The 18,649-nt window shown below is 41.2% G+C and overlaps 6 protein-coding genes across 7 annotated transcripts; 4 read left to right on the forward strand and 2 right to left on the reverse strand.

The window, feature by feature from the left end:
* Positions 1-2,369: 2,369 nt before the first annotated feature.
* On the forward strand, positions 2,370-3,866 carry LOC148427343 (gamma-crystallin M2-like). 2 transcript variants are annotated; one of them, XM_088407501.1, is made up of 3 exons: positions 2,370-2,443; positions 2,509-2,751; positions 3,541-3,866. In XM_088407501.1, the coding sequence occupies exons 1-3, from the start codon at positions 2,435-2,437 to the stop codon at positions 3,817-3,819; spliced, it is 531 nt and encodes a 176-aa protein (XP_088263627.1). In that variant the 5' UTR covers positions 2,370-2,434; the 3' UTR covers positions 3,820-3,866. The 2 variants fall into 2 exon arrangements, with proteins under 2 accessions (XP_088263627.1, XP_088263628.1); XM_088407502.1 differs by having other exon boundaries at positions 3,544-3,866.
* Positions 3,867-5,137: 1,271 nt separating this feature from the next.
* LOC148427344 (gamma-crystallin M2-like) lies at positions 5,138-6,576 on the reverse strand. The gene is made up of 3 exons (XM_088407503.1): positions 6,554-6,576; positions 6,182-6,424; positions 5,138-5,479 (listed from the first exon to the last, which is right to left on the reverse strand). The coding sequence occupies exons 1-3, from the start codon at positions 6,560-6,562 to the stop codon at positions 5,210-5,212; spliced, it is 522 nt and encodes a 173-aa protein (XP_088263629.1). The 5' UTR covers positions 6,563-6,576; the 3' UTR covers positions 5,138-5,209.
* Positions 6,577-7,887: 1,311 nt separating this feature from the next.
* Positions 7,888-9,417, reverse strand: LOC148427345 (gamma-crystallin M3-like). The gene is made up of 3 exons (XM_088407500.1): positions 9,272-9,417; positions 8,926-9,189; positions 7,888-8,206 (listed from the first exon to the last, which is right to left on the reverse strand). Exons 1-3 carry the CDS (start codon positions 9,305-9,307, stop codon positions 7,928-7,930), a joined length of 579 nt encoding a protein of 192 aa, XP_088263626.1. The 5' UTR covers positions 9,308-9,417; the 3' UTR covers positions 7,888-7,927.
* Positions 9,418-9,660: 243 nt separating this feature from the next.
* On the forward strand, positions 9,661-11,990 carry LOC148427346 (gamma-crystallin M3-like). The gene is made up of 3 exons (XM_088407498.1): positions 9,661-9,806; positions 9,923-10,171; positions 11,673-11,990. Exons 1-3 carry the CDS (start codon positions 9,729-9,731, stop codon positions 11,946-11,948), a joined length of 603 nt encoding a protein of 200 aa, XP_088263624.1. The 5' UTR covers positions 9,661-9,728; the 3' UTR covers positions 11,949-11,990.
* A 1,078-nt stretch (positions 11,991-13,068) lies between these two features.
* LOC148427347 (gamma-crystallin M2-like) lies at positions 13,069-14,527 on the forward strand. The gene is made up of 3 exons (XM_088405550.1): positions 13,069-13,231; positions 13,365-13,607; positions 14,215-14,527. Exons 1-3 carry the CDS (start codon positions 13,223-13,225, stop codon positions 14,488-14,490), a joined length of 528 nt encoding a protein of 175 aa, XP_088261676.1. The 5' UTR covers positions 13,069-13,222; the 3' UTR covers positions 14,491-14,527.
* Positions 14,528-16,225: 1,698 nt separating this feature from the next.
* On the forward strand, positions 16,226-18,171 carry LOC148427348 (gamma-crystallin M2-like). The gene is made up of 3 exons (XM_088405538.1): positions 16,226-16,366; positions 17,380-17,622; positions 17,843-18,171. The coding sequence occupies exons 1-3, from the start codon at positions 16,349-16,351 to the stop codon at positions 18,113-18,115; spliced, it is 534 nt and encodes a 177-aa protein (XP_088261664.1). The 5' UTR covers positions 16,226-16,348; the 3' UTR covers positions 18,116-18,171.
* Positions 18,172-18,649: the final 478 nt, after the last annotated feature.

The following is an 18,649-nucleotide window of genomic DNA, read 5'->3' on the forward strand; positions in this document are numbered from 1 at the left end:
TCACCAGCAGAACAAGAAGAATGTTTTTATACTGATGACATTATATTTGAGCCGCACTGGGATTGGCTGTTTTGGTCATATTACCGCTATCATGTGGGTGTTTCCTTGCGGGGGGATGGTAAGTGATAGAGGTGCTTCAAAATATGACCTTTCCTCAAGTCTCCCTGTTTGTGTACCAAAATTAATGTTTCATGGATACTGGGGGAAACTTGGTATGTAAAGTTGATGCAATTTCTGTCGCCCTTCCTTTCCTGCATCGGTTGAGGAGTTTATTGATGTAAAAAGGGCCGGAATTTATTTTTCTGAGACTTGTTATTCATATTTACTGCAAATATAAAAATTACAATTTATTTTTTATGGGTCATATTTTTCCCTCTCCTCGTGTTTGTTATTGTTGTACAGGTGTCTGTTTTTTATGACGTGTACATATACACGCACAAACACTTATGGGGTGAAGTGTAATTAAAATGTCCCATTCAAAACTGCTGAGCCATCTTGCGTATGTTTTTTTTTTTTCTAAGATATAAACTTTTTGGATCACAGTTGTTTTACTGTTACTGCCACAAGATCAGTTGTCAGAAATAGTTAGTTAAAAAACAGCTCAAAAAATACATCCTCATTCAAAGAAATATGAGAACACATTCAAGGTGGGAGACTGGAGGCTGGTCTGCCTCAAAGTGCAGAGGTCGTGGGTTCACTTCTGCCTCAGCCCTTCCTGTGTAAAGTTTGCATGTTCTCCCTGTGCCTGCTTTGTTTAACCCAGGTACTCCAGTTTCCTCCTACCTTTCCAAAAACATGCGTGCTCGTCATATTGGAGACAAAATTTTTCTGAAGTGTGTTTGTGTGTATGAATGGTTGTTTGTTGTTGTGCCCACTGATGAATGGATAATGCAAAGGTCGTGTAAAATGCACCTCACAATCCTGCCAGTCATGTTCAAGATGGATTGTGGGTAATTTCCTTCCAGGAGAGTGTTTTATGACTAGGTAAAAGTTGGCGTATAAGCACTGTAAAGTACAGGTGTTTGTTGTGGGGCAACTGCATAATAAGACTATAGGCCATAGGGGGGCGTCATTTCATCAATGAAGCCGTATTAAAAAAAAATGTGTGGAGTCCTAGCCCCCATATATACTGTAAAAAAAAAAAAAGAAATACACACACACACACACACACACACACAGAGTATAATAGAGCTGCACAATTCATTGAATTTTAATCGCAATCACAATATTGATTGCCACCATTAATTAAGCTGATCCTCGGTAAAATTAACACGTCAAAAGCAGGCTATAAATGTCAAGACTTTGTCACTCTACCATCAGGGGCAATGTTTCTCACATGTTTGCATGATAAAACCCTCTGCTTTACTCACTGTAATATTTTATTTACCAAATGGCGTTGAGTTTCTCACCTGATTCACCATATTGTGACATTGCTAGCTCTCAATTGAGGCCCAAAATTGCAATGAAATTGGTTTGAAATGATGGAAAATGACATGTTGACTGTTAATTGATTAACATTTGCTTAAAAGTAAATAATGTGCTTGGTTCTAAACAGGCTTCATTTTTTTTCATTGGTTTGCACTCAGCAAGAAAATTAGCAGTATTGCCCTGTGTGCCAAGTTTTGGCCATGTCTCTGCTGAATTTCTTTAAATTAAATTTATTTTTCTTAGTTTATTATTATTATTTGTAAGTATCAAGCCTTGAAGCTATGTGTATAGATTGCTTGATTAAAAAAAAAAAGGCAATAAACATGTTTGACCAAACATGATGAATAATTGTGATTTCAATATTGACCATGTGTATGTGTGTGTGTATATATATATATATATATATATATATATATATATATATATATATATATATATATATATATATATATATATATATATTTCTTGTTATATCCAAAAGCAATTACAAATTATTTCACTCATACTGTCAGATTTTTTATTTTTTTTGGGGGGGGCTCTTTTCAGTTTCCTATTTGGTTTCACGTATACTGTACCTACACTGCATGTTTTTGTGACCTAGCGCCTCTCTGTTCGTAGCTGTCTTTGAGTGGAAACATATTTTTTCATTTTAAAAACATTGTCCTGAACAATAACTTTGATTGATAAAAGTGATCAATTGCCACACTCTTGCTTGCAGCATTTGACGCGTACGTGAATCAAAAGGCCGTACATAAAGGCTACTGCTGTTTTGCTGAACCGGGAACAGAGTCCTGCAGTGTTTTGGTCAATAGTGATGAACATGTCAAAAATGGACAACAATAAGCGGCCATCATGCCCACGCCACCATACATAACCAGATTTCAGTTTGCAAAAACTCATTTGTATGACAATGCGTTATGCTGTGCAATCACACAGCTTACTTAACATAAAAGGCCGGCGCAAGCAGGCGTACACATTGAGCTCAATCGGACCCATCGAGAGCACAATGGGAAAGGTAGGTTCAAGTTTGTTGGCTTGCAAAAAGGGTATAATACACGGAGCCCGGCCGTGTCTTCGCAGATCATTTTCTACGAGGATCGAAATTTTCAAGGTCGGCACCACGAGTGCGTGAGCGACTGCGCCGACCTGCATCCCTACTTTAACCGCTGCAACTCCATCCGGGTGGAGAGCGGCTGCTTCATGGTGTACGAAAGGCCCCACTTCCTGGGCCACCAGTACTTCCTGCGTAGGGGGGAGTACTCGGACAACCAGCGCATGATCGGCATCAACGACTGCATCCGATCTTGTCGCATGATTCCCATGGTGAGTTTGTAGCTAAACCGGGAAGAACAAAACCTCACACGCCACTGAATCTGCCAAAAAGAAGAACTATAGTGCATTTTATTTTCTCTTCACTATCGGTTAAGGCTGTTTTTTGTTGGGTTTTTTTCATTCTAATTTTGACAGCAGAGGGTGGAGTCTAAACTTTGGAACTCTCTGATGAGTATATAAAGACAAAATCAGAAGAATTTTTTCTTCATGGATGCAGCAGTTCATACTCCACTGTAGACTTGCAAAGATTCATCAAGTAATTGACAAATAATCAATTATCAAATGAATGTTTTTTTAGATGATCAAAAGTGAAACCTTTTTTCTACTATCTTATGTTCCACGAGTGCGGCACATCGACAGACTGGTTAGCACGTCTACCCTACAGGCAGAGGTCGGGATCAGATGGGAGCAGATAATGCAGTAGGAAGAAAAAAATACCTCATACAAGTTGTTCCCATTTTTTTAAAGGTGTTTTGCAAAAGAATATTTTGTAATATTTAGCGGGATGTGATTTTATTTATTTATTTTTTTTAACAATGGGACGGGATGGGATATTTTTCTATGGGACTGACAAATAACACATTGATGGAACACAGATTAATTTCAACAGGGAGAGTGGATCTGTGATACAAATGATTTTAACAAATTGAGCTTGTATATCAAGACAGACCTCAGTTGTATTTCCATGCCTGTATTTTGGGCCAAACCGATCCTTCTAGCCCCTCCACACTTTAGGCAGACTGCTGGAAGAATTCAAATCCATGTCGTGTTCTCTTCCAGCAGCACCGAGGGTCCTACAAAATCCGATTGTACGAGCAGCCAGACATGAGCGGCCAAATGCAGGAAGTGAGTGAGGACTGTCCTAACGTCCAGGACCGCCTGCGTATGTCAGACGTGAACTCGTGCAGCGTGGTCGATGGCCATTGGCTCCTGTACGATCAGCCCAACTACAGAGGTCGGACCTTCTACCTGAGGCCCGGCGAGTACCGCCGGTTCAGCGATTGGGGGGGCGCCAGCCCAAGGATCGGCTCCCTCAGGCGGATCACTGACTCCATCTAGGATCTCCTTCCTTTCTCCCTGTTTTCAATAAACATGCTTGTGCTTAACTCTGCAGTCTGCTTTGGCCATGTTCACAGCTTATACAGTGTGTGCCTTGAGTTACAAGTGAATCATCTTACAAGTTTTTCAAGAAACAAGCCATGGTTCATGAACAATTCTTCAGAAATAAAAAAGACTATATGAGCAGTTTAATGGTAAATGAAGTGGACTTATAAAGCACTTTCTACACCATATGGTGCTCAAAGCACTTGACAAAGGCTCACACATTCAATGGTACTCCTAGTAGAATTTTACTTTCAAACTGAACATACAACATACAAACACACATACTGTAGCTTTGTCTTCAGTCTGCTTATGCAATGCTAATGGTAACATGACAGGGAACTCATAAACATAACACTTTAAGGGAATAGTTCTCTACCGTTTTTCAACGAGGAATAGGCCTGTGAAATATTTTAGGAGCCAAATCATGCATAACATAAGTTTTGGACAGCAAGAAAAAGGCTAAAACAGAATGAGGCCATTTGTGTCCGACACAATAAACATTGGAAGAAAATTTGTAGCAGTATAGACAGATACATAGCCTTACATGGCTAAGTTGGCCATGGCACGGCTGGCCAGTAGTGGCTAGAAATCGTTCCAGTGCTTTCTCAGTGTAGTCCCAACATGTAAGTGAATATTAAGACCCCCTGCGACATTGAAAGTAGGGATGTGTATGTTTTGAAGTCTGTGAATCTGTGCGTATGTTAGAGTGTCCTTGAGCTGCCAGTCTAGACCAACCAACAGTCTTAAGGTCACCTGAGAGGAAGGAGAGAAAAGATTGTTGTGTCCTGAGAGCTTGTCCTCCAGAGTAAGAGAGTCCAGATGGTGCTTGTTTTGGGAGCAGGCCGATAAAGTCCGATTGACTTTGAGTCCGGAGCATGAGACCCTGAATGGGCATCAAGTTGCTGAATTACCAATAAATCCTTTGATGCGAGCCTACAACCTCTCCATGATGACAACTGTTTACCTTGAGGATTTAACAACCGCTTCCAGTTTACGGTTTAGGTCAATCGTCGCATGAGTCTGAGCATTGATCACTCACCGGGGTCCTTCAAAATTACAATCTAAAATGCTCCACATCCACATCTTCAAAGAAATTGGTACAGTATGTCAATTCACCACTGTATTTTTTACAGTTACCAGCAATGGGTGCTTCAACTTAAAATGTAACTCTTTGTCATGGCCAGCAGAGTGTTTACCACTTCTTAAAAATAAAATTGTGTCATTTATTTGTGATAAGTGGGATTTAAGAAAACTCTACAACACCAAGCAAAAGTAGTCAATAAGTATTTTTATTCAGACGTTTAATAACAGTCATCCCGTTTGTCGGCGCGCAAAGGCCCTTCATCTACAGGCTGATCCTTTTGATGGAACCCACCCTCGGACTTGAGCTCCCCCATTCGTTAAAGCTTCTGTACTTCCCGGGGCGTACCAGATACTGACGGCCCCTGTAATGTGGGTGCTCGAAGAGGATCCAGTGGCTTTCCAGATCGTGGCAGGAGTGGATTTCATTATGATGGAAGCGATCGTACACAGAAGGGCAGTCGTCCGTGAGTTCCATCGCTTGACCTTTGAACTCAGGGCGCTCGTAGATGACGAGTTTGTGAGAACCTTGAAACTGACGAAACCAAAAATATTATGCTGCAGTCATTGGAAAGCAGCCATAGTGGTGATATTATTATCTACCAATAACATTCTTTTTACGGTTGGACATTTCTGCAAAATGGTAGGACTGGGACACAGTAATAGATACAGTAGATATTACCAGTGCAGTATTTCTTGCTGTCATGATTTGTTCTGCAGTGCTCTATCTATGTGCTTCTAGTACAACTCATGAAGAACTAGCTTTTAAGCAGCAGAATTTTATTTTATAGGAATTCCAAATACTATCACGCAGTTGCCAACCAGTTTTTTTTCTTCACCATCAAAAAGTTGTTGTTCTACTAGTGCACCAAAATATCATATAATAGCAGAAGCCAGTAGAGAGAACAAACTTTGCCGGTAAAACTGCCATTCCACCACCCCACCAAATTGTTCTAAAAGTGAGGACAATGTGTATACTCGTATATGAAGCTTTTGCGTTTACCAAATGAATGCTCAAACTTAAAAACATACATTCAGTAGTGGAAGAAATATGTCTAGTTGCAAAAAGTCATTCTACTAGTAAATGATTCTTTATACTAGTGTCTGTGGGCGTTCCGGTGAGGCAACTTGTCTTACCGAGTGTGGAGCCTACAGGTACATGGACTTCAAGGGAGAAAGTGGGATAGTGGGATATGAAACAGGTGGTCATGAGACTCGTTTAACCGTGGAGATATACCTTAGGAATCATATGGCATGATCTCACGCAATCGTTGAATCCCATCCAGCGTTGGTAGTCTGGGTAGTCGCCTTTTCTCAAGAAGTATTGATAACCGGAAAAGTTCGGTTTCTCGTACACCATCCATTCCCCGTTTTCCACCCTGATGGAGTTGCAGCGACTGAAGTGCGAGTGCAGGTCAGAGCATTCGCTGCTGCACTCGTAGGAGCGACCCTGGAAGTTTTGGTCTTCGTAAAAGGTGATCTAGAAGCAGACAGGGGCAAGGAGGGTTAAGAAAATCCAGAACGATGATTCGGTTGGGATTGTACAGTGTTACATTGGATACAACTTTGGAATTATCCCATATGAAACAACAACAACAAGTGCCCTCACCTTGCCCATTGTGTCAATGACCTCGTGGCACTACAACCGGCGCTTCTGGCCCTTTATAACCCGCTCTTGACCCATGTCATTGTGAGTGGCGACAATGACCAGGCCAGTCAGCACTTTCTCACCAACAATACATATTTTCGCGCTTTCTGAGGGCGTGGAGCATTTTGCTTTAACTGTGCCAAAACCTATACATACTTTTGGTGAGATTCATATTCACCTATGAGATGTAATACCTATCGATTCCCTTCCAAAAGTTGATGTCATTGTATTCACTCACTGAATACTGAATACTGCTGTATTCAGATCACTGTTTCTAAAAAGATTGAACACTATACAGTAGTAATTATTGTTAACAGTTTTTAACTATTTCTCTTTTCCTGATTTTCTGTGACACACTTTCTTCAGCTAACTAGCTATGCCTACATTCTGGAAATGCAGCTTCCCCAGAGTAAACAATCAGGTTGATTTTAAATCCGCAAAAGTGCTATTTTTAGACAATGCACTGTGGCTGTGAGGCAGTCATATTGCTTTCAGAGAAAAATTGAGCAGTATCGACAAGACAGGGTACTTTTACAAGCTAGAAGTTGGAAAGCGACTAGGGCTTCACCTATCAAGTATTTTTGGTATTCTGATACAGGAAATTCTAATCAAATATCAATACTCTGATGAAAAAAAAAGGAAGGAACACCTACACCAAGGTATTCATCTTGTGTAAGGTGCAGTGATAAATTAAAAATGACTTAAAACAACTTTTCTACGATGTCTCTCCAGTCAACACCTTTTTAGATTTGGAGCGTCAGCGCCAACATCACCTTTGCTTTTTTTATTCTATGTAGCAATGAATTTGCTTTTGTCTGCCCTCACTGAGCTTTGTGGCGGCCACGGCTCAGCTTCATGGGAACAAAACCCAAAGTGATGATGCTGTGCTTTGCACAGAGCACAAAACAGCAACAACAAAAGGTATTTCAAATTGGTATTCGAGCATATGTTTTCCTCAAAATCAACTTCAAGATTCTGTTCTTGTTCACAGTTCTTTTTCCTGAGATGATAAATGAATATCAGTAACCTTTGTTTCTAAACACTGTGGAATCCTTCATGGATGAACTCTACAATGTTGTGTTGCCCATTGATGACAGGAGGCTCGATGCTCTCTGATGAAGCTATGTTTCACTGGAGCTTTTCACTCACATTTTTAACTGAAACTTTGTGTGAAGATTCTTGCCTTTTTGGTAAGCAACAACAGACCCATTAATGACTAGCCATATGGGAATAACCTTTGCAGTCTTATGCTGTTTATTACCACACCAAATAAGCACAGGTCTTTTTCCACTGAGTCTGAGTTTTTGATTTACTTTATTTTGACAGGAATGGCAATCAGCACACATCCATGATACGCCTAATGGAGCTGATTCTCATCACGTTGCTTAGGCCGCTCTCCCGCAGGCTTCTGTGCTCCCCGGGCCTGACATAGATCACACGTCCTCGGAAGTTGGGCTGCTCAAACAGCAGCCAGTGGCCCTCCAGCACGTTACAGGACTGGCAGTCAGACATATACAGCCGGTCCTGCAGGGACTCACAGTCCTCCAGCAGCTCCTGCATCTGGCCCCCAAAATTCTCTAGCTCGTAGATCTTCACCCTGAACTGTCCCCTGTGCTGTTGGAGAGAAAAAAGATGTGCTGGTGGTTGGCTGAGTCTGGAATCCACACCTTAACAATGGATTGGTCCAATTTACCCCCCGAAATTGTCACATTGGTAAAAATCTGGTTAAAAATCTTATTTTTAACCATCTATCTTGGTGACAGGGTCAACTGATACGAATTGGTCATTTTGATCAAGATATTTGCCCCATCCCAAGGAGCCCACAGACAAACAGCCTTTCACACCTTGGGACAATTTAGACTACAGTATTCATTTTACCTACTGTTACATGTTATTGAAACATGAGAGGAAACCAAAACTGCCAGAGCGGAAATTCAAACTCTAACAGTGTACGGGGAAGTAGACACAACAATCATTTGGCTATCCAATAAAATTGGTAGTCCCATAACCAAACGAATTGGTCAAATTTTGGCCAGACGCTGGCCTGTACTGTTCTCGTTGTGAAAATTTGAAAATGTTCAGCATTTCCATGCAACAAGTACAGTACAGGTGGACATCTGTTGACCAACCGTCATGTGAGCGCCCGACGAAGGCCCTCGGCCCCAAATGCACCCTGAACGCACTCCCATGAACTCCTGCCGTATACACCCCTTTGTAATGCTCGCCCCCTCAAGTGTGATAGGGGCTTAACGAATGAAATTGGTAGTCCCTAACACACCGAAAGCTCTGTTTTCAGAGTGTAGGACCTCAACCTCCCCTGAGAGCATTCTTACCATGGGGATTAGACGGCAAGAGCGAACGGTGTCCATCACAACCGTCCCAATGCCGGTCATGCTCCCGATACGCATCAGGTCAGGGTACTCGCCCCTCTTTAGGAAAACTTGATTGCCGATAAAGTTGGAGCGGTCGTACAAGACGAAACAGCCATTCTCCACCCGGCAGGAGCTACAGCGGCTCAGGTGCAGGTGGATATCAGAGCAGTCGCTGCTGCATTCATAAGAGCGACCCTGGAAGTTCTTCTCCTCGAACAAAATGATCTGTGGGAAGACACAAATATGAGATGATTCGCCATCTTGGGGTGGTTCAGAACAAGGACAACAAGGACTGGATGACTGTTACCCTGCCCATGGTGACGCTTGTAGTTGTTGCACCCATGCCAACAACTGAGCCCCTTTTATAGTGACCCTCGGCCTCAGACAACCTTGGGCACCTTTGTGTGAAACCTCATGACTCATCAATGGTGCAGCGGGCCCGCATTCTTTCACAGACCGCTGTAGCTGTTATTGTACGCAGGCTGCATTTTGGAGAGGGAATGCAAGCTCATCACAGAAGCTCCATGCTCCTCAGATGACCTCTTACTAACTGTACTGCGTATCCTCTATGGAGGAGTTTCCAGCTGCATTGAGGCCTTTTGTGTCAGGCCACCACATTGATCTCCATAGTCGATTTTTGCAGCATTAAACATCCGATTGTAACAAAAGCCACGTACAGTACAGTGAAGTCTAACCCTATGGTGATAGAACCTGGCACACAATATAGAGTGATGACTCCAGGGCTTTAGCATTAGTCCTGTGTGATGTATAAAAAGGGACCAGGCTTGATGCCCAAACTGTACATCTGCAGTTATCTCACAAATACCATGACCATGGGAAGGGTAAGTGAGAAATGGTGATGGCCAGACTACAACCCGGATCCTTATTTTTCTATCCAACGCAAAGAACGCCATGGATCTTACTGACGGGCCAACGGCCCTCCGTTTGCTTTTGACAGATCATCTTCTACGAGGACCGCAACTTCCAGGGTCGCTCTTATGAGACCAGCAGCGACTGCCCTGAACTGACCACCTACCTGAGCAGGTGCAACTCCTGCCGAGTGGAGAGTGGCCTCTTCATGGTCTATGAGAAGCCCAACTTCAAGGGTCACCAGGTGCTGGTTAGGAGGGGCGAGTATCCTGACAGCCAACGTCTGATGGGAATCAATATGAGTGACTGCATCAGATCCTCTCGTATGATCCCTCTGGTAGGTGCTTGCATACATTTGAGCTGGTGTGTTGCTTAAAGGCATCACTTGCTGGAAAGCCTAGGGAGAGAATACTCAATTGATTGGTTGTTTTGGTAGTTTGCTCAATTGTTTGGTTGGATATCGCTTTGAAACTCAGCCTCTTCATGAGTGTCAACTGTAGTGGATATTTGTTTTTGGTCTATATCATTCGAGATACTCCACTAAGTTTGCTCAGTAGAAGATATCCTGGCCTTTCCAGTGATGCCTTGTCCTTTGCTGGCATGCAATTAACTTTGCTGTCTTCCTGAGGCAGAATGGACAGCGAGAGTGGATGCAAAGAGGTATCAGGAGGATATTTGATTACGCTAAGACTTTGTTGGTTAATTTAGTAATTTGGTTGGTTGGTTCGCAGAACTGAAGAAAAATGACTGGTAGAATTAGACATGCTGCTTCATTTCCAGTACATACGTCACAGTAAAGAGAGTAAAGAGAGTTAATTCTCAGATGTTGGTGGAAACCCAGCTATTAATCTTTTACAAAATAAATTATTTGCTCTTTCAAGCCAACCACGAAGCTAGTGTTGTAACGAGCTAGCTAACCAAACTATTCTTGTGCATGAACTGATGAAGGCTCCTCAGATGATGAGCAAACGGTCTTCTAAACAAGAACAGTCTGAGTACCCTAATGACTCGGATAAATTTGAATATTGACATGCAAAAATGAATTGACCATAGCTTGCCTTTATCAGTGCTTCTCCAATAGTGGGGCATGAAACAAGTTCACATTTGTTGAAAGTTTATTAATATTGCTTTTTTCTTTTGTTAATGTTGAGAAGAATACGATTTTAGACACGCGTATGCAATTTTATAGCAATAATGATCTTATTATTGATTATGATTGCTTTCGCATATGGCCTATTCTGTTGCCCGCCCTGCTTTTCTTACCAATAGTCTTGCATCTGCGCTGATCAAGTTGAGTTTTTTGGACAAGCGTCCGTGTTTGAATCTGATGCTGATTCGGACACGTTGATGTCTCGGAATTTTGGCCTGTCCGGTACACTTGGTGGATATTTTTAACTGAAACTTGTCAGCCAATTGAAATAGCGAGTTCCTCGAGTAGAAACAGATATGGAAAAAAAACTGACAAATCGCGAATTTATCACGGATACCCTTATATGAAGGTGTGTATTTTCCAGATTTTCAATAGGTAGCATAAAATAAAATGATCCCCAAAAACGATGTTTTCTCCAAACAAAAAGCTCAGCTTTTCCAGAATACTTATTTTGGACATTCTTTTTCAGTGGTTCTCAGGTTGTAGTGGCCTTTCCAACACAATTTGCACTTCGACAGATTTGTTTTTGTTTTAAAATCTTGTCACAGTGAAGATACCTGAAAATTTAACTTGAGTACAGTAACACGCATTTATATATTCTTTACTTCCCGCCACGGATAGCCTTTATGCCCTCTCATGGGTTTTTGGTCAATCTGATTATCATCTGTTTGTCGTCATTGACCCACAGCACAGAGGACCATTCCGAGTGAGGATCTACGAGAAGGAGAACTTTGGAGGCCAGATGCACGAGCTGACTGACGACTGCGAAAACGTGGACCGTCTGCGCATGTCCGACTGTCAGTCCTGCAATGTGATGGAGGGCCACTGGCTGATGTTTGAGCAGCCCAACTTCCGAGGCAGGATGCTGTACCTGAAGCCCGGCGAGCACCGCAACCTTCGCGAGCTGGGAGCCAGTAACATCATCCGGCTGAGCTCCATCCGCCGCATCACTGATACTTGTTAGCTTCCTCTCTCATATGTTGAATAAAGCAAGTTGAAATTTGAATCTCTGAAATCAGGTTCTCATTTTTGCACGGCTAGCTTGGTTCCTTCAATGCCGGCCTTTTTAGTGCATTTTGACATTTTCAAGACCCACGAGGAGATCTGTTTGAAGCCCCTATCCCACTGACATGCGAACATTTGTCAATGTTCATCCAGGGAGCGTATGCGTGTTCCCGTAAGGGATTCATCAGGGTTTGTTCAAGATTATAATTTTTCTTAAGATATTCTGAAACAGTATCACGGTAATTGTTTGTCATTCAAAATGTACTCGCAATATGAGAATCAATTCAGACTGTTTCAGAACAATTAAGACACTTTCAGATTGTCTTAAGGACGGCCGAAGAACAATTGCGACCTTGACAAATGTGACGAGACCAAAAGAGCCACTGCTTTCGAAGACACTGCCCAATCTTTGCACTCAGTCTGAATGGAAGAAAAGAGTCCTTTTACCGGCATAAAGTTTGCCTCTGCCTTTTATAATCAAATGTACAACCAATGTAGAGTTCGTAAAACGCAACCAGTGGACTCACAAACAGCATTTATCTAATCTCTAAAATGGGGCATTGAAGCCATCTACTGGTGACAGCGCATCAGCAAAGCTGCTTCCAAGTTAAGCTGCTCCCTGCAAATCCCCATTGAAAACAATATAACTGAAAAAAAAAGGCATTGAAAAAAAAACAGAATTGATGAGTATACTTGTATAATTGAAGTTCATTCTAAATCATAGCCTTCATTTGATAAGGCTGAATGTTCCTGCAACATTATCCCGGTACTTGAGTAGTTTTTCTCCTTTCACATTCCAAGAATGGTATATACTCTGGTATACAGAATTGATAATATGTCAGATTTTGACTGTCAGTGTTTTCAATTTACTTCAATATGGTCTGGTCCACGCAACTCAGCAAACACAAGCGATGTTTGCGGCATGTTTGCAACTTCCAGTTTGTTTTTGTTCCATTGACAGCAATTTATCGTGTGTGACTACTCAGCAAACAAAAGATTTTTCTGCCAACCACCATGCCCCCCTCTCCATCCATCAAGGGGCACGGCTGCCCTCACTTGTTCCAGCACACGTTTGATAGCCGCTCATCATCACACAGGAACAAAAGCCCATTTTGCTGATATGTAAATCCACCTCATCTGTATATCAAAGACTCGCCTCACTCTGCACATTTTGTTTATAGATAAATACTTTGACGGGGCTTCAGTAAGGACCGAGCGTTGCTGAGCATCAACATGGGCAAGGTGAGATGAAACTCATTAGAACATTTGACTTCCTGTTAGTGAATTTATTCATCCTTGTACCAGTTTCTTCTTGCTATACATATTCATTCCTCGACTCCAAAGATTCAATGTCGCTCCGCTCTCTTTGCTCAAGATCACCTTCTACGAGGAGAAGAAGTTCCAGGGCCGCTGCTATAACTGCAGCAGCGACTGCGCGGACCTGCACTCCTACTTCACCCGCTGCAGCTCCATTCGAGTGGAGAGTGGCGTGTGGGTGATCTACGAGAGGCCCAACTACAAGGGCTTCCAGTACATCCTCTACCCGGGCGAATACGCTGACAACCAGCAGTGGATGGCCTTTAGCGACAGCGTCAAATCCTGCCGCACCATCAAGAACGTAAGCGTTCTTATTTGAATTCTTCAAAAACTTCAAACACCCAGTCGATGTCGTTTTTTTAAGCTTTGAGTAGGTGACGCTTAAAGACTTTGCTGATGCAGTCTCATAGAACAAAAAGAAGTCAGCCGGCTTGATTGGCAACTAGTTTTTATGAGCAACTTCCTTCACCAAAATCATCATTCCTTTTAAGGTTTCTGCAGGTATTTGGGATGCTGATAATGCTTTTTTATGCTCTCAGGAAAACAGCACATTTTCAAATCAGGTGCAAAGTGAGTGGAGCATGAAGCAACAAATTGCTTAACTTTATCACAGTGACTCATTTGCAAAACGTTATATGCCTCTAACTTGTTCTAATAAGTTTTGTATGGATGGAAAATTTTCTAGCAATGCATTGAGTTAGTCTGGAGCTACTTGGCTAAAACAAATATTTCGCAAGTGCTACATCATCGAAAAAGGTTGCAAACAACAACCTTAAAGGACAATCTTTGTATACGGTACGTTTACTGGCTGACAGAGTTGCCCTGACATCTAAGAAAAACAATGTGAAGAATAACTTTTTCGAAGATGATCAGAACTATTATGTTGTTTACATGTTGGGAATTGTCAGGTTTATGGAAATGCATGGAAGCTGAGGCTGTATGAGCGGCCAAACTTTGGCGGCCAGATGGTGGAGTGCACCGACGACTGCCCCTCACTGTACGATGCCTACAAGGTGCGCGAGGCCTACTCCTGCGTGGTGAGCGACGGCGCCTGGGTCTTCTACGACCTCCCTAACTACAGGGGGCATCAGTACCTTCTGGAGCAGGGCGAGTATCGGCAGCACGCCGACTGGGCCGCCTCCTCTCCCGGTATCGGCTCCTTCCGTAGGGTCACAGAGTTTTAGTGTCTTCTCCCAATGCATCAATAAAATCATCAACTGATCCACTCTCTTTGCTCTCTTATTGTTTTTTTTTTTTTGTCTGGTTGTTTTTTGTTGTTGTTTTTTGTTTTTGTTTTATGGGGCTCGTTCAGATTCGTTACTGTAGGCTTGGTAAACTTTGATACAGTTTTTGTTTATAATAATTTTGTACGGCATTTGACTCACAACTCTCAACCTTTAATTTTGTTCCTGTATTAATGATATGAATGCACATTTGTCTAATAAGAAAAGACCCCCATGCGTACCAACTAACCCACTATCAACCAGCACACACCAACAAGCACACACATTAAAGTCATTAGTGACACAACCTTTCAATTCATGAGAAGGAAATCAAACAGATGAAGTTACAGAACATATTTTCTGGAGATAAACATTAAATATGCCTAGAAATACAAATATATTTCCAAAGTTTAATTTTACCCATAAGGCACTGCACTCAGTCATCTCCCTGCATTATGTCCTCTTCAAAATGGGAACTTATTGTTCATTGTGGCAAAATGTTTTATCTTAGCACTCTCCATTTATTTCAGCCTGTTGAGCCTGAAAGGCCCCTCCCACCCCCCCATTTGCTGTCCCTTCTCAAGGTTTTTTTTTCTGTTTAATTGTTTTTTGTTTTTTACTTTTTCCATGCTCTTTGTATGGTCAGAAGATAATGTTTATTTGTGATGTTTTCTGTTATTTCTTTTCACTTGTGAAGCCTGCTGAGACTTTTTGGTGATTATTGGCTATACAAATACATTTGACTTGACTTGCCTAAAAATAAAATCTCAAATTTTTTTCCCCCCAAGATAAAATTTTCGATTTTTGTTTTCAATTCGCCCTCGCATTTTTTATGAAAACAAGTGAAACACACACACATAATCAAAGTTTTGCATTCATTTTAGCTAGCATATAACATACATAACACCATCTCAGAATTAAAATGCAAAACGTCTGCCTTACATGATATACTTATGTAAACAAATGGAGCCTAGTAGCACATTGTATGAAATTGGGAAGATAATTTTAAACTTTTTAAAAATTTTGTTGAAGAGAAACAATGCAACTTGTATCACATAGGATACAACCAAAACTATTTGGATAAGGTGTTGCCAATGTATTTGTACACAAACTATACAATGACAATAAAGGCACTCTATTCTATCCAAGACTTGAGGTGTACTATTGTTGCCCCGCCCCCCAACTTAATTTTTCCTTTTTTTTTTGAGATTCTAAGCTTTCTTTACACATTTTCCAACCAGAGCCAAATGTCAAGCTTTTCTGACTCCAAGTAACGTCCTGTTTGAAGCCTTATTTTTGCTTCATGTTTGTATTGTTCAGAGGAACTAGAGGTCATGGCTTCTCAACAACAACAAAAAATAATACTGTGTTGCTATCTAAATAATCGTTTTCCCACTTGTTGTTATCAGAAAAGGAGTTTTGGTTTATTGATGTGGAAAAGGTCTGTTGTTACTTATTTAAGTACAACAGAGATCAATCATGTGCAGTCAGGCCACAACAAGTAATATTGTATATAGGTGACGCATTAGTGTCATAAACAACAAAATGACACTACTTTCCTGTAGTCACGCTGGCACAGTTTTATGCAAGAAATTGAAATGTTTTCCAGAGTCAGACTGCTTTCATTCAGAATTTCCATATCAACACATATAAAGGCCAAATGCAGGCTCAGCTCATGCAGCAAACTTAATGGGCAGCTCATTTGCATGACAATCGTTCCACTGGCATTGCATTTCATCAGGGTTTATATAAACGTGAAGCCGCTGTAAGGCTGTGCCAAAAAAAGCTTTTGAGTCCATTCGGATGATTGGAAGCGATCATGGAGCCTGCAAGCAAGGTGAGTACATGGTGTACTGAAATTTCATTTTTAATGCAAAGATGATTCAGATTTATGTTCTTTATGGCCATTTTATCAACAAAACATAACGCAATGAAACAGGGAATGGAAAACAGTTTTTATATATTGTGAATACTGTATAAGGATGATTTGAGAATTACAAGACAATTCAGGCAAAAAATATTTTGAATAAATTAGCATTTTTTTCAAACGTATTTGTTATATTGTATTCCAGTAATACACCATTATATACGTTGATTTGTTCAGCTCAGCCGTCACCATTACACTTTTTAAATGAAATATTGTAATTTTAATTCTGCTGTCTTTGGAGCAAGCTTGTTTGGTACTCAGGCCTCTACAAAACAATAATCAAAAAATATTGTATGATAAAATCCTTTACAAGTAAATAGAATGAAATTGTACTACCTGCAATATTATTAGAATTAAACTACTAGGGATCCAAATCAACAAGGAATTTCAAGATTTTGCTCAAGTTACAGTAGCTATTTTGATAACTGGTCAAGAACAAACTTAGATATAAATTGAAAAAAGAAACTTTGATATTGTTCAATTTTTTGATGATGTAATTTCTGTGGAGTCATGTAGTGCACATTTAAGTCTTCTTTTTTTGCTTTTTTAAAAGATTTTGATGAAGTGGTGACGTGTTCCGTGTGATGCTACTTAATTACTTACTCGTCAGATCTGAATTATGTTTCATTGCATTGGATTTAAACCAATAAAGTTACAATTTAATGCAGTTCTAATACATTTCAAGGGGTTTTACGTGAAATATTCACCAGGTTTCTGCAGGTATCAGTAAATCCATCCATCCATCCATTTTCTATAGTCGCTTATCCTCATTAGGGCCACAGGCTTGCTGGTGCCTATCCCAGCTATCTATGGGTAGTAGGTGGGGGACAAATCATTGAAAACTGCTTGAGAAAGAATGATCTACCGTAATCTAAATCAGTTTTTATTACAATTTGTGAACACCAACCAATTTCTCCTTGCAGATATTCTTCTACGAAGACAAGAACTACCAGGGCCGCTACTTTGAATGCACCAGTGACTGTCCTGAGCTCAGCTCCCACTTGAGTCGCTGCAATTCCATTCGAATTGAAAGCGGCACCTGGGTGCTCTACGAGAGACCCCAGTACATGGGATACCAGTATGTGCTGGTGCAGGGCGAGTACCCAAACTACCAAAGCTGGAATGGCTTCAACGACACCATCCGTTCCTGCCGCTTGATTAGACACGTAAGTCTCACAATAAAGAAGAGTTCTCCTAGACCCTGGGCAAATTTTTTAAATTAGTGGTGGCTAATCCATGGCCCGGAGGGCATTTTCGTCCTGCCATCCACAATTTTACCGCCTGCGGCACATGCTCCAAAACCTTTCGATAAGGCCCGTTTCAAGTGGCCAGAACAGAATGTCAGAATTCCATTTGCCATTCTAACGTTCCCTATCTGTGCTCCAGCCTCCAAGTAGGCACAGGATCCGCATCTATGAACGTGCAGATTTTGACGGCCAAATGATGGAGTTCAGCGAGGACCAGGCGAACCTGCAGGACCGCTGGCGCTATCGGGACGTTCACTCGGCTCACGTTCAAGATGGCATCTGGGTCTTCTATGAGCAACCCAACTACAGGGGACGCCAGTACCTGCTGGAGAAAGGCGAATACAGGCGCCATGCCGAGTGGGGGGCCCTCCACCCCACTGTTGGCTCCATGAGACGTGTTGTGGACTGTTAAACCACGACACTGACACAAAGCATTCTACCTGCAAATAAATTCAATGTGCATCGCTATTGTTTTTTTGTGATTTTTTTTTTTTTTTAGAGAAAAAATGCTTAAGGTATGAAGGAAGAATTCTCAAACATTTTGTAGCAAGTCCGGTAAAGCACATTTGATATCATTTGCAGTTGATATCAATGGGAAAGTGTGCCATGAAGGTATCAACTGAACATGAAAAAAATAGTTATCAAATATAAACTTTATAACTGATGAAAGTAACTAAATTTTGTTTTACCCTTATTTGGGAATCATTATTATGTATGTACACGATACCTTCCTAAATCTAGGAGTAGTGTTAAAGTTGAAACTGCAAAATATTACAGTGACATATAATTTACGAAATGCCTCTGGATGGAGTAAAACCTTGTTTTTTTTATACAAGTACTGTACTGTTTTTGTTGAGCTATACTCCACGCCAGTAGATGTCAGTACATTACCCAAACATTATTTGCCCGACTGCTTTGTAATTACCAAGCGAAGAAGAAACGAAAG

The sequence above is a fragment of the Hippichthys cyanospilos genome, chromosome 2, assembly GCF_059441005.1.
Source record: "Hippichthys cyanospilos isolate Australia breed blue-spotted pipefish chromosome 2, RoL_Hcya_1.0, whole genome shotgun sequence".
Taxonomy (NCBI): domain Eukaryota; kingdom Metazoa; phylum Chordata; class Actinopteri; order Syngnathiformes; family Syngnathidae; genus Hippichthys; species Hippichthys cyanospilos.

Bases quoted from the DNA above. Each gene is read 5' to 3' on its own strand.
- LOC148427343 (XM_088407501.1), top strand. The intron at 2,752-3,540 runs GTGAGTTTGTAG...GTTCTCTTCCAG, and splicing joins CTTGTCGCATGATTCCCATG to CAGCACCGAGGGTCCTACAA.
- LOC148427344 (XM_088407503.1), bottom strand. The intron at 5,480-6,181 runs GTATATCTCCAC...TGGTTTCGTCAG, and splicing joins CATGCCATATGATTCCTAAG to TTTCAAGGTTCTCACAAACT.
- LOC148427345 (XM_088407500.1), bottom strand. From the start codon at position 9,307: ATGGGTGCAACAACTACAAGCGTCACCATGGGCAGG. The intron at 9,190-9,271 runs GTAACAGTCATC...GTCTTCCCACAG, and splicing joins CAAGCGTCACCATGGGCAGG to ATCATTTTGTTCGAGGAGAA. The intron at 8,207-8,925 runs GTAAGAATGCTC...TCTCTCCAACAG, and splicing joins CTTGCCGTCTAATCCCCATG to CACAGGGGACAGTTCAGGGT.
- LOC148427346 (XM_088407498.1), top strand. From the start codon at position 9,729: ATGTATAAAAAGGGACCAGGCTTGATGCCCAAACTGTACATCTGCAGT. The intron at 9,807-9,922 runs GTAAGTGAGAAA...TGCTTTTGACAG, and splicing joins ATACCATGACCATGGGAAGG to ATCATCTTCTACGAGGACCG. The intron at 10,172-11,672 runs GTAGGTGCTTGC...ATTGACCCACAG, and splicing joins CCTCTCGTATGATCCCTCTG to CACAGAGGACCATTCCGAGT.
- LOC148427347 (XM_088405550.1), top strand. The intron at 13,608-14,214 runs GTAAGCGTTCTT...GGGAATTGTCAG, and splicing joins CCTGCCGCACCATCAAGAAC to GTTTATGGAAATGCATGGAA.
- LOC148427348 (XM_088405538.1), top strand. The intron at 17,623-17,842 runs GTAAGTCTCACA...TCTGTGCTCCAG, and splicing joins CCTGCCGCTTGATTAGACAC to CCTCCAAGTAGGCACAGGAT.